The sequence below is a fragment of the Oncorhynchus clarkii genome, chromosome 6, assembly GCF_045791955.1.
Source record: "Oncorhynchus clarkii lewisi isolate Uvic-CL-2024 chromosome 6, UVic_Ocla_1.0, whole genome shotgun sequence".
Taxonomy (NCBI): Eukaryota; Metazoa; Chordata; class Actinopteri; order Salmoniformes; family Salmonidae; genus Oncorhynchus; species Oncorhynchus clarkii.
In genome coordinates, this window is record NC_092152.1 from 29,197,216 (window position 1) to 29,211,871 (window position 14,656).

A 14,656-nucleotide genomic window follows, 5' to 3' on the forward strand; every position below is an offset into this window, starting at 1 on the left:
GACTATGTCACTATGGTTAAAAGGCTGCGCTAAATGGCATGTTATATCCATGCAATCTGAACACACTAAGGAAAATTATTCAATACTGCACACCGTAGCAAAATGCTGTGCAATGAAAGCAAGTGTTTCTTGTTGGACAAGTTCAGGTAGTCCATCCCGGTTTGTCCGTTTGGCTTCTATCTAGTGTATATGACCCAGTTCTCTCATGTCAAAATTAATTTAATTTACATAGGCTTCAGATTCAGAAGAACGCTTCCAAGACAAAGAGACCAACAGAAACAAAACCTAGCCAATATCAGATCAGAATAAAGAAAGCAGAAGCAGTACATTGTTGACATTTAATTCGGTAATTAGATGCATTATGTAGACTTCCCGTGGCACAAAACTCTACAAATGGAAAAGGCACAATTAAATACATTCACTACCATGTCCCCTGAATTTCAGATGATCAGAAACATTTAAAAGCATTTTCTTCTAGAAACTTAACAGTACATTTCATAAATCATGACCACACTGTAGTTTCTTGTAAAGACTACTTCCCCGCTGTCCTTTGTCCACAGTGCAGATATCATAGAACAATGGTTCGCTACAAGAGTGGTGTTGCATTATGGAGTTTTAACAAGTTTTCTATTCAATATAAGGCAGAGGTTGTAGACATTGGTCATATTTAACACTCCTCTCATAAACTGTCATTGATGGGAAATGTGGACTTCATCAGTCCCATTATGGCCATGACTTTTCATGTCCTGTCAGTCCCTCACAACTGAAACGGACATGAGTACTAATGATATCTCTACTCAGTTATGGGGTTCAGGAGAGTTCAGTTGGCCAGCTATCTGCTGGTGAGTCAGTATTGCTGTATTGCCCCTGGGGAAGTGTGTGGATAGTAAACAACACATGTAAACAAATGATATCACCCAGAGCCATGCACACTCTTTGGGTGAGCACTAAACCAATCACTAAAGTTCTCACATCCCCCTGTAAGGCTTTCACAATAAAAATAGACCATCAAGGCTAAGCTCTTCATAAAAAAATATTCCTTCCATCTTAGCTGCAAGCATGTCTATATATAAAAATAGGCAGAATGGCTGAGGTTGAATGACAAGGTAAGATACACATGCATTCTTTACTGTCCCACAAGCACGCAGACATGCACACAATAACATGAAGGCACTTTGGTGCTTAAACAGGAAGTAGCATTCGGGCTCCAGCACGGAACTGTCCGACCGGCTTGCTGCTGGGGAGTGCTGTTGTCTACATCAGTACAGTATCACGGCAGGGAATAATCACCCCACCACAGTTCAATAGAACAAACATGCATTAGGACCTTGAGCACATTGTGTGGTTCAACTAAAACAGATATTATAGTCATTGCAAACCAATCAAGCCCTTCATCTGCCCCAGGGATGGGCAACTCCAGTCCTCAGGGGCCAGAGTAGTGTCACCCCCCATCCCTAGCAAGCACAGCGGATTAAACAAATTGCATTCTAATTCTTGCATGATTAGCTGTTTAGTGGAGTCAGGTGTGTTAGCTGGTGCAAGTGAGAGACCAACTCAGGCCCCCGAGGACCATCCCTGTTCTACCCTCTGTTGATAAGTGTCATCTGTAGTAAATCCTAAAAGACTACGGAGTGGTTCCTAACTGGTGCCCGTGTGGAGCCAGAAGGCATGGTGGTGCTCGTTAGCACCCAGAAGCAGACCCCCAGTCTGGCAAAGAGGTAAAGGGGTAGATGACAGAGTGGAGGTACAGTATGTCATGTGGGGGTACTGTATAGGTACAGTAAGGCAGTGTAGTGCTGAGTGAGTAGGTAGGGAGGCAGCTGCGACGGTAAACAGGCCCAGTCAGGTGTGGCCTGGTCTGGGCTAGGGTGGTGCTGGGTGTCTGTTGACCTGATGCCCCTGTTCAGCAGGATATGACCTGCAGCAGAACACGGTCCCAGAGATCCACAGGAATAAGGCAGACAGACAGGCAGGCTACTGGGGTGGTGGACTGCAGGGTGGGGTGAGCAGTGCGTGACAGAGACTGGAAGGGTGTAGCGCCATCTGTGACTGTTTTTCAGTGCGGTTTCGCTCTGGGGACATCCGCTGGGGAGGAGCGGATTGACTGAGTGTGAGCGTATGGAGAATGGGGAGTGTGGGAAAAACAGTGACAGCTCCAAACACTCCAACAGCCACTTCCCTTCAGTTGAAGGATCCTGCAGGGATCTGCCCAGCTTGAGCTTGGAAGAAATCAGCCACCACAAAGGCATTCACACCTGTGTGTGTGCGCGGGTCTACATGTGCATATGAGTGTGTGTTTGTGTTAATTTGCATGGGAGTGAGTGTGAAATACCTGTGTGGACAAGATCAGAGTGTTAATAAGATGCAGAGGGAGGGGGAAATATTAGGATGGGCACAGGTGCCAAGGGTGTCAGTAATCTCTTAATGAACGCCATGGCAGGAAGGGACACGTTTTTGGAGAACACACTGACAGGATCTCTTTCGCCAGCTAATGGAAATCCATAGAGTTATGAACAGCTAGGAGAGGACATGAAATGAATGATCTGGGGAAAATATCAACGAATACAAAGGAAAACAAAAAAAATGGGCAAGGCAACAGACCACAGAGGAACGATCCTACTCGACTGGAATAACAAAATACAGGTCCAACACCTGCCATAAGGGAATCATGCCAATTAAATGCTTTGAAAATATTAATCTCTCAACAACCAAGCAGCCCTCTAAGCGTCTATCAAGAGAAGATAGAGGGACTAGTCTATCAACAACATGGTGGTGGTAGCTGGCTTTACTGAGGTCATTGCTTCTTGATAATGTCTTTAGGAGATCAAAATTATAAGCTATGATCGTGTCACTTTCTACAAATCAATTATTCTGTGGATAGAATGTCTATAATTGGATGCAGGTAGGTCAGGGTGCTGGTCTATTGAGCGATTGGAGCAGAGCCCTCGTCCTCCTCATCCTGAATCAGTAAGGTAAAAAGGTGGCACGCAGGGAGCACACGTCGAAATTCTTCATCATCTTCACTCTTCATCTCTGTTTAAAACCCTCCATCTCATTCGGCATCGGCAGCACTGGTTCCCCGTACTTGACCTTGTTTGCGAAGCTGAGGTAGAGAAAAGGGGATAGGCAGCGAGAGAAAGAAATAAACAGACATTTACTACGTCTCTACAGAGACCAAACAAGTGGAGGCAGGTTCTGTGAGAGCATGCGTCAACAAGTGGAATTCTGCGAGAAGAAAGGCTGCTTGTTACTGTGAAAGAAACTGGGATGGATGTGGCTCAGAAATTCCAGCATTCTGTTCACCGAGAAGCAATCAACATTTAGAATCTTCAAACATTATTTTTTTAAGAATGTCTAAAAATGGTTCTTATTGAGCCCTTGTTTATCTTGTAGGTAGATAAAGGCATTGGTTTCAGGTCCTCACACCCTAAGGCTGATGACTTTAGAAAGTCAATTAATTTGGCTGAATTTGATAGCAGAATACCTTAACGGAAGAGTTCAACGGCACCATGCTGGCCCTAAACAGAGGACTAGTCCTCTGATATAATGACATGAGGATTCTACCTTCCACTTCTCCCTCCCTCCTCAATCTCAGCACAGGCTCCTTTTCAACTGCAGAATTCCATTTGTATGTTAATGAGGCAGAGGAAGCCATCTTGAAGGGTTTTTCTCCCCCACCACCACCCCACCCGTGTTAGCACACAAGCAGACAGGCCTATTGGTGCATCATCTCCAAAACATGGTATTTCTCACTCACACAGTGTAGTCCAACCACAACACTTTTGGTTTAAGATCCTGATACATAAATTACTACTCAACCTCATTTCACCTGAACTGAAGCACATGTTCAAAGTCTATACATAAGGTGATAAAGCTCTCTAGGACACTGAGCTTAACCATCTACAGGAGCTGGGGGTGTATGGGTGTTGAACTGGTAAAACAGCAGAAACTGTGCTTGTCGTTATAAATGGTATTAGACGCCAACCCATGGGTGCCGCCCTGTAGAGCCCTACAGTACTGGCACAGTGTAACCCTGGCGACCCCTCAGCTCAGAAGCCCAGGCCAAGCACTCCTCCATGCCGAGGGCCTCTTTGATGGCACTAGTCTGTTTACATAGTCCAGGGGAAAATGAGAAACACATGTAGGATTGGGCGAGATGTAGAGTGGGAAGAAGCAGAGCTCCAAATGATCAGCTTTGGTGCCAGGCCAGGAATGCTTGAGACCGCCCCACTTCGGCCAGTCCGGCCCAGATTCCTCCATGTACGGCCAAAAGCGCTCAGATTGATATTCAGAGTGGGGCCAACAGGGTGTGATTGGTAAGGCCTTACTGAGAATGTGATACAAACAGAAGTCTGCAGTGCCAGATGAGCGTTTTTGTTATCCATATTCTGTATGGCCTTTCTTTGGACTATAGATACAAGGCCAGAAACCTGTGCTGACTTTTTGTTAGTTGGGCTTTACCTGAATGCCATAGCCTTTTAAAAACCTGCTCTCTCGCCTTGGCTCTGAAAACAGGCTGAACAGATGTCTGCCCTCACATGGGGAGATTGAGCACACACACACACACACACACACACACACACACACACACACACACACACACACACACACACACACACACACACACACACACACACACACACACACACACACACACACACACACACACACACACACACACACACACACACACACACACACACACACACACACACACACACACACACACACACACACACACACACACACACACAGCTTTTCGCAATGTCAGCAATACACTTAACGATCTGGCAAATGCTTCATTTCTCTGAGATCTGGTGTTATTGATTAACTAATACAAGTCAGAGTTATGGAAGTTCACGTGACAAGAACACACACACAGACACCCACACAAACCAGACCATAAATCCTTGTTACGACACCACTGTATATGGAGTGAAAGCAGTGTAAACATGCAGCAATACCAAGAGAACCCAGTGGGAGAAGACAGACAAGGAATCCATGAGAGACAGTGGAGGAGGAATCAACATGTCTGCTATTGGCCCGACTCTAGTTGCACTTACACAGCCTTCCTCAGACCTACACCTGGAGCAGCTACTCGTCTGAAGCCTTCGTGCCTCGAACAGAGCCCTTCCTACGCATCTAGATGTAAAATGATAGAATCAGGAGGCCTGTAAGGGCAGAGGTAGAGATTGGGGGAAAGGGAGGGAGGGTTCCCACACAAGTTACCCATCTAAATGTCTGACTTTTTAATGACTTCAAGGATGAAGGTTTTGTATTATAATGAAAAATCACAATGGACCAAGACTAGGCTGTCTATTCCAAAACGTAGGCTCGACTGTGAAAGGAGTGACAGGCTATACAGTGCATTCGGAAAGTATTCTGACCCCTTGACTTTTCCGCATTGTTACTTTACAGCTTTATTCTAAAATGGAATACATTGTGTGTGTCCCCCCAATCTACACACAATACCCCATAATGACGAATAACATTTTAAAGAAAATGGAAACTGAAATATAACATTTACTTAATAATTCAGACCCTATACTCAGTACTTTGTTGAATCACCTATGGCAGCGATTACAGTCTTCTTGGGTATGACGCTACAAGCTTGGCACACCTGTATTTGGAGAGTTTCTCCCATTTCTCCCCAAAGCTCTGTCAGGTTGGATGGGGAGTGTCGCTACAGCTATTTTTCAGCGTCCCTGCCGCTGAAAAACATCCCCACAGCAAGATGCTGCCACCCCGCTTCACCATAAGGATGGTGCCAGGTGCCAACAACATTTAATTAATTCATTTTAGAGTAAGGCTGTAACGTAACAAAATGTAGAAAAATTCAAGGGGGTCTGAATACTTTCTGAATGCACTGTATGTGATTACAATTCTCTCACAGTTGAGATGGATTTCTTTGACTTTTCCAGAATAAACCATGTGTGGGAACCCTGGGAGGGGGAGACAGACAGGCTGGAGAAGGGGATTGGGGCAGGAATGTAGAATTCCACCCCCATATCCCTTTGGACAGCATTGTGAGTACACATGGTCGAATCAAACAAACACGCTAAAAAGAAAAGAAAAGTGAACCCTCTACTGATAAGAAGACTAGGAATGATGTTCCTTTCATTATTATTATTTAGCAAAATTATGACAAGCAGTAAATAAAGTCACATAAGATGGGAAAAATGACAGTCATAAAATCATACACGTTTTAGTTTGTCATAAAACACAAAAAGCTGATTTATTTACATTAAAGTATAAGAGGGGATCATTGATTTAAGATTGAAATAAATTAACAGGGTGTTTAGCTCAGATTTTCTATTAAAAATATCAAAATAATAATCAGAATTCTAGGAAAAGGATCTAGGGAGGGATACGAATTTAGAGTAAATGTTGTGTGTCTCAGCACCACTAATGAACAGACCAACCAGCATCCCTTCCAGAGATCCTGATGACTCTTCCAATGAGCTTCCTAACATTACCACTGTCTCTGAGGGATGACACCACAGACAGGATAAGACAGCCTGCTATCCAACCATGGCCAGGACCCACAAGGCAAACACCAGACCGACACTGCCAAGCACATAGGGCAGCACTGCAGTGATCTGCCGCCATGACAACGCTAAAGAGATGATGCCTAAAAACGGCACACTCGCTCTAATGGTTTTGGAGGTTTAGTGTAGTAAGCCTTGGTAAGTATTGAACCTTTCTCCCGTTTGTAATCCACTATGTTCCTTTACATACCTCCTCCAGCTCCTTCTGGGTCTCCGCCTCCATCCGCCTGATGTCCTCCATAGTCAGCTCCACCCACTTGTCAATCCAACAGAACAGCTGGCGATGGAAGTTAGTGAAGATGCGCTTCTCTTGCTGGAGGAGAGAACATGGATAGAGGCATACAGAGGTAAAGAAAAGGGTACCAGGAAGCATGTGTCAGATAGTGACAGAATAAAAAAGGAAGGTACACATTTTATTTTTTTTATTTTACCTTTATTTAACTAGGCAAGTCAGTTAAGAACAAATTCTTATTTTCAATGACGGCCTAGGAACAGTGGGTTAACTGCCTGTTCAGGGGCAGAACGACAGACCTCGGGGGTTTGAACTTGCAACCTTCCGGTTACTAGTCCAACGCTCTAACCACTAGGCTACCCTGCCGCCCCAGGTCAGATGCTATACAGTCTAGTCCTGGATATCAAAAGACTGAGCATAAACAATATAACCCAGGTGTTTGAGGTGTACCTACAGATTCATTTACAGTGCTGCTTGGATTATTATATTCACTCTTGATGACTCAGTGGGCAGGTTTCCTTTGACCCAGGTTTATTTTACAAAAGCAATGTCGCCACTACTGTCAACTTTAATGTCGACAGTAGTTCATGGAAACATAGCTAGTGTCTGTTAACCTGAAGAAAAAAAACATGTCCTAACCTTGTGAATAAAGCTCTCCACCTTGTTCTGCAGGCCCCACCACTTGAACTTGACAGTGACCAGTTTGTAGGCACACATCCTCGGGCAGTCAGCCTTACTAACCAGCTCCTTCTGTTAGTAGCAACACAACAGGAGAACAGACACTGAGAAAACAATGCAAGAAGACACACTAAATAATTTATGTTGACAAGATATTACAAAAAAACGGAATATGCAAATAAGCAAAGTTTATGCAAACTTCCCAATAATGGAACTCTCAAAGAGAAGAAAGCAGAGTGTGATTTGAGAACACAGAAAAATTAAACCGGTTTGGACAAATCTCTGCGGTATTCCAACCATTAAAATGTCATTAATACATCATGTTTTGGAAACGAAGCTTAGTAAAATAATTATCGATATGAGAATATGCAGTAGACAGATAAGTCTTCTAATCTACAAAACAGTTTTAAATCCATCTGCAGCTTGCACTTGGTCTCCCTGAGAGGAAGAGGAGAGAGAGCAAAGTGGATAAACTCCAGATGAAGGGACCATTTCTCTCGCTCCACCCTGACAGCGACACTGTTCCAGACAGGCATGCCTTTGTGGCCGGGGAAGGCAGATAAAACGCTGCTCGCATCACACAGCGATAACGGCATCTCAGCACAAAGCCGGTTCCATTATTAACACCCAAGACCTGCTTGCCCCCAGAACACACACGCGCACACCACTCCCAGAACACCAGTTTAATTAATCACTTCATTCTAGCGCTGCACACAGGGAGAAATGCCACAGACCTGCCGCAATCACACCCATCCCACCACCGTTTGATGCTCCCATCACAGAGGAGAGAGAGGGGGATGGTGGGAATGAAAAACATTCTAAATTTGCGTAGGGTTTAGCTAGAAAAGTTGTCACCGCTAAAGGAGAACTTCACATAAAACGGAAACCACATCAAAACATTTACGGTGACATTTCTTCTCTCCCGTCGCCCTGCTCAAAGGACCAGGAGTTTTCAGAAATACAAAGTGTGCCAATACGGAAGCATGTGTGCACGCAGAGATAGAAGAGTTCTACTGCTCTGAGAAGCTGGCACAAATAGTGTTCTCTGTTGTAACTTTAATTAAGATTCTCTCATTTTTTCCCTCTCCAAAAAGTGTTTCCATGTCCAAGGTGAGGGGGGGGGGGGATCTAAATGAAAAGTTGCTTTAGACTTTATAAAAGCTGTTTAGCAGTCTCATCTGTGCAAGTTGTCGCAGAGCAGAAAAACTTTTCCACGTTGAACTATACTGAACAAAAATATAAATACGCAACATCTAACAATTTCAACTATTTTACTGAGTTACAGTTCATTAGGAAATCTGTCAATTGAAATAAATTAATATGGATTTCAGATGACTGGGCAGGGGCTGGGCCTGGGAGGGCATAGGCCCACTCACTGGGGAGCCAGGCCCAGCCACTGGGGAGCCAGGCCCAGCCAGTCAGAATTAGTTTATCCCCCACAAAAAGGGCTTTAAAACAGAAAAGGATTCCTCAGTTTCATCAGCTGTCCGGGTGGCTGTCTCAGAAGATCCCACAGGTGAAGAAGCCGGATCTTTTTGGTCCTGGGTAGGCGTGGTTACAAGTGGTCTGCAGTTGTGAGGCTGGTAAGACATACAGTCAAATTCTCTAAAAGCAACGTTGGTGGCAGCTTATGGTAGAAAAATCAACATTAAATTATCTGTCAACAGCTCTGGTGGACATTCCTGCAGCCTGCATGCCGATTGCACACTCAAAACCTGAGACACTTGTGACATTGTGTTGTGTGACAAAACTGCACATTTTAGAGTGGGCCTTTGTCCCCAGCATAAGGTGCACCTTTGTAATGATCATGCCATTTGATCAGCTTCTTGATATGCCACACCTGTCAGGTGGATGGATTATGTTGGCAAATTTAAAAATGCTCACTAAAAGGGATGTAAACAGATTTGTGCACAAGATTTGAGAGAATTACCGTAATTTCTGGACTATTAAGCGCACCTGAATATAAACCGCACCCACTGAATTATTAAAAAAAATATGTATTTTGTACATAAATATGCCGCACATGTCTATAAGCCACAGGTGCCTACCAGTACATTGAAACAAATTCACTTTGGAAATTACGGTAGGCTTTTTATGCATATGGAACATGTCTGGGATCTTTTATTTCAGCTCATCAAACATGGGACCAACCCTTTACATGTTGCGTTTATATTTTGTTAAGTATATAAGGGATGTAAACCATTGCTGGGTGGAGATCTAACTAGTTTGACATCATGGGCCTGTTTGCAGGGCTGTAGATGAAGGGTTTGATGGGAAAACGGTATCTCTGGATGAGCTGTTTTCATCACCTCTCACTTTTTACAAACAAATATCTCGCAGACTCATTGTAAAAAACAGAGCTGTTCCTAGCTCAAACTAAGAGAGATGACACACACAGTACATTCCAGGGCAGACAGCCACGTACAAACACACACTCCTGGCTGGCTGAGAGCGTGTGAGCAGGGCTGAGACAGGAGGGGCTAATCTGACCTGATCACTTGGAATTTCTATTACGCCCAATTAGAGCAGAGAGAGGTGATTTGTCTTCATCAAACTGCAGTCTCCCTCCCTCCCTGGTGTTCCAGTGAGAGGTATACCTTCCAGTTGGGTCCCAGGGGTCCTCTACCAGTCTTAGCTGACTTGAACAGAGCAGGGTCCTCATCTGCCTTGTAGTCCTGGAGAGGGAAGAGAAGGATGACAATTAACACTTTAATAATCAAAACACAGAACAAATCATTTCAACACATATGTATTCCACGTTAGCAGACCTGCCAACCTTAAACCTTTTTAAAAGTACCACTTCAGCATGGTGGTGTCACCCCCGGCCCTGCGCAACACCCACACTGCTCAAATTATAAGGCAAATGCATATTTTCTAGCTTAATAATGTTGCCTCAGAAGGAATGGCAGGCTATGGACTTATGGGTACTTGGTACTTGGCTGCTCTTCAGTAGCTAACTAGAAATGCATTTAAATGTAAAACCAGGGCTCTCCCTAGGATTTTCTGACAAGGTGGTGCTGATGTAGGCCTAAGGTTGGGTGGGGGGGGTGGGGGTCAGTCAACTTCCCCCTATGGAAGCTGAAGTGTTTCGCCTTTTTGGAAAACCTGTAACGGCCATTTCCTGAAACATTGAGTTCAATTATATCAAACAACGTAGCGAACACAGAAGTCTTGTGTTTGATCCTAAATTAAATTGAGGCGGTCTCAATAAACACTGTTACATATAACACATACAATTCTTAATACATTTTGTTTTTTAAGTATTTGTGGATAGTAATAGTGAAAATTTAAACTGGCTTAATTCTGTTTGGGGAGAATATTCTGAATAATTCTATTACTGGATAAAATGCAAAAGTCTGGTTAACTGTAGGCTATTTGACATATGAAACAAATGAAATAGGCTAATATGAGCTTGTTTCAGATCTCCATCTCTGACCTAATCCATCAAGTTAGGTCTGACTACTAGACTACCAGTCATTCAACATAGGGCTGGGCGATAGATCAAATTCATTTGATTAATCCTAATGCATGTTTTGCGTGATATTCCAAATGCCTGTATCACAATAATCAACGTTTTAATGAGCATTTATGGCCACATGTTCTCAAGATGTATTTTTGGTCTCGTCTCTTTAGCTCCTCTGTGCACCTTCCCACTTACACCAGAGATCTGTATATAATGACAAGATGCTCATGTCTCTGCCCTAACAATCGGAGCCGTTGTCTCAAAGGCGTGAAGGCAGGCGACAAGCGTCGGGTCCAAAATAAGCCCATAGAAACACATTGGCCTTATTTTGGACAGATTTTAGCGAGTGAAACATCTCGCTTTGCCTATTCCTCTATGGTTTACACACACCAAGACCCTCTCCCTGCCTCTCACACCAACAAAGTTGAGAGATCACCTCTTCCTCTCTGACAAGCGGTTTCAACTCACTATTTTCGTTTGAGCTTTGGTCCACCAGAATCAGTCATATGGACACAAACACATTGAGACATTATTTTATTGTAATAGAGAACTTTTCTAACGATACCCTTTTTATGTCTCAACTACTCAAATTACGCGCAGAGCAGACAACTAAACCGAGTGTATCAACGAACATTGATTCTGTAAAATGAATGCTTAGGTTTGTCACACGCGACATTGGTACCGCTAGCAGCATTTTAGCCAAAGACTGTTATACTAGCTGTCTAGTTTGTGTTTTATAAAAAGTGCAATAAGCATAAAACACAATTATATAAAAGAATTGGCAACAAGTTCGCATTCTAAGAAATAAGGTAGGCCACTTGATTTCAACATCTGAACAGGCTAACATGCTTTTCAAACAGAAGGGTGTGTTCATAACAATTCAACTGTTCAATCTTGTTAGCTAGCAAATAAGATAGCTAAACTAGAACTATAAAGATGAACTAGCACGTGGGCTTGAGCGATCGTTGATGAGACCAGTGTTAATTTTCTATAGCCTAATGCCTGCTGTAAGAAGTTGGGCATCATTAGTGAATGTGCATTATGCATGGTTCTAGTTACATGTGTAACAAAAAAAGGGCCTTTTCATGGACTTGATAGCCAGATCAGTGATTGCATTTTTTTTTTATAAAGGGGTGGCCATTTGAATAATCTCAAATATATTTTGATTTGTTTAACACGTTTGGTTACTACATGATTCCATATCTGCATTTTCATAGTTTGTCTTCACAATTATTCTACAATATAGAAAATAGTGAAAATGAAAAACCCTGGAATGAGTAGGTGTCCAAACTTGTGACTGGTACTGTGTGTGTGTGTGTGTATGCATGTATGTATATTCTGATTAACAAATTTGATTATTTGTTGGTCGTATGAAAGGCTTATATTTAGCCTAGGTATAACTTCACAAGCCCGAAATTCATTAGATCATTGCTTACTGTTTGAAATGCAGTGTATTTTAACTTCAATTGTACAACATCGCTTATTTCGAGAACACGATGTATCTCGATAATCTTTGCCCACAGGATTTTTCGGTCATATCGCCCACCCTTAAACAAACATTGCTTGTTGTCATTGGTAAACTGAGTACTATTACATTATTAGAAGCCTACTATTGACATACAGGTAAAGTTCCCCCTTATCTCAGCTCGCTGGTCACCATAGCAGCACCCACCTGTAGCACGCGCTCCAGCAGTTACATCTCTCTGGTCAACCCCAAAACCAATTCCTCATTTGGCTGTCTCTCCTTCCAGTTCTCTGCTGCCAACTGACTGGAACAAACTACAAAAATCTCTGAAAATGGAGACACTTATCTCCCTCACTAGCTTTAAGCACCAGCTGTCAGAGCAGCTCACAGATTACTGCACATAGCCCATCTATAATTTAGCCCAAACAACTACCTCTTCCCCTACTGTATTTATTTAGCTCCTTTGCACCCCATTATTTATATTTCTACTTTGCACATTCTTCCACTGCAAATCTACCATTCCAGTGTTTCACTTTCTATATTGTATTTACTTCGCCACCATGGGCTTTTTTTGCCTTTACCTCCCTTATCTCACCTCATTTGCTCACATTGTATATAGACTTATTTTTCTACTGTATTATTGACTGTATGTTTGTTTTACTCCATGTGTAACTCTGTGTTGTTGTACGTGTCGAACTGCTTTGCTTTATTCTTGGCCAGGTCGCAATTGTAAAATGAAAACTTGTTCTCAACTTGCCTACCTGGTTAAATAAAAAATAAAATACAGCTATATCAAGGAGGAGAGATCAACAACTGACTAATTAACAGACTGTTAAAGATGAGTTGGTCTAACATAACTTTCTGTGAAGGACTGTATTAGCGGAACAGCTCTGTCATGTCTATTTCCATCCATGCAGTGGCGCACACTGAAATACCGCAACAACGCACGTTTCCTTGCTAGTCAATGTGCTCGCGCCTACTACGGTTGCGGAGATCAAAGCACGCGAGGCCAAGCAAGTGTTCTTGCTTAGTTGACTAAGTGTTATATATAATTACCTTCGTCGAAATGACGCCTTAGCCAACTACGAGATAGTGGATATATGCTTGACAAACATACATTTTTGGAAAATGCAGTTGGTTCTCCATTTGTACCCTAACCTTTTTCTTCACATCAGCAGTATCGACTCTGACCTCAAAATGCATGCATGGTACTCAAAATGCGTGCAGGACTGCATAAGTCATACCGGGCCCTCTAAAGCCCCTCTAGCCCATGTGTCTGAGAGTTGGCCCTGCACTAATGCTGCCCTCTGGGCAGAGGGGAAAGGGGGCTACCATGAGAGAGGCCAGGGTCTCCTAGGCTAGGTCTACCCTCCACAGCCCCTCTGCCCTGGCCCCAGGCTGCAGCACAAAAGCCCAGCCCTGTGCCCTCCACCATGCACCCTGTCTCGGCTGGACTGAGCTGGGTAGGCTGTCAGGTGGGAACTTGTTGATGCTTCCAGCAAATGGCTATGCTGACATTATAGATGGCAGAAGGGCGCAGGCTGGTGCCAGTGTGTGTAGAAGACTGTGTACGTGTGTCTGATGGTGTGCATAACTGCTCCCCCAGACACAGGGCCAGGCTGAGGAGAGACTGCTCCCCCAGACACAGGGCCAGGCTGAGGAGAGACTGCTCCCCCAGACACAGGGCCAGGCTGAGGAGAGACTGCTCCCCCAGACACAGGGCCAGGCTGAGGAGAGACTGCTCCCCCAGACACAGGGCCAGGCTGAGGAGAGACTGCTCCCCCAGACACAGGGCCAGGCTGAGGAGAGACTCCTCCCCCAGACACAAGGCCAGGCTGAGGAGAGACTCCTCCCCCAGACACAGGGCCAGGCTGAGGAGAGACTACTCCCCCAGACACAAGGCCAGGCTGAGGAGAGACTTCTCCCCCAGACACAGGGCCAGGCTGAGGAGAGACTGCTCCCCCAGACACAGGGCCAGGCTGAGGAGAGACTGCTCCCCCAGACACAGGGCCAGGCTGAGGAGAGACTGCTCCCCCATACACAAGGCCAGGCTGAGGAGAGACTGCTCCCCCAGACACAGGGCCAGGCTGAGGAGAGACTGCTCCCCCAGACACAGGGCCAGGCTGAGGAGAGACTGCTCCCCCAGACACAGGGCCAGGCTGAGGAGAGACACCTCCCCCAGACACAGGTCCAGGCTGAGGAGAGACACCTCCCCCAGACACAGGTCCAGGCTGAGGAGAGACTGCTCCCCCAGACACAGGTCCAGGCTG

The 14,656-nt window shown here is 44.4% G+C and overlaps 1 protein-coding gene across 1 annotated transcript in view; it reads right to left on the bottom strand.

The window, feature by feature from the left end:
- Positions 1 to 324: 324 nt before the first annotated feature.
- LOC139410926 (phosphatidylinositol transfer protein beta isoform) overlaps positions 325 to 14,656 on the bottom strand; it is a 40,093-nt gene continuing 25,761 nt past the window's right edge. The window contains exons 8-11 of the mRNA XM_071156593.1: positions 10,056 to 10,133; positions 7,420 to 7,530; positions 6,739 to 6,861; positions 325 to 3,103 (exon numbers count right to left, since the gene is read on the bottom strand). Of these exons, the coding sequence (XP_071012694.1) occupies positions 3,053 to 3,103; positions 6,739 to 6,861; positions 7,420 to 7,530; positions 10,056 to 10,133 (363 nt within the window). The 3' untranslated portion in view covers positions 325 to 3,052. The remainder of the gene's footprint in view (positions 3,104 to 6,738; positions 6,862 to 7,419; positions 7,531 to 10,055; positions 10,134 to 14,656) is intronic.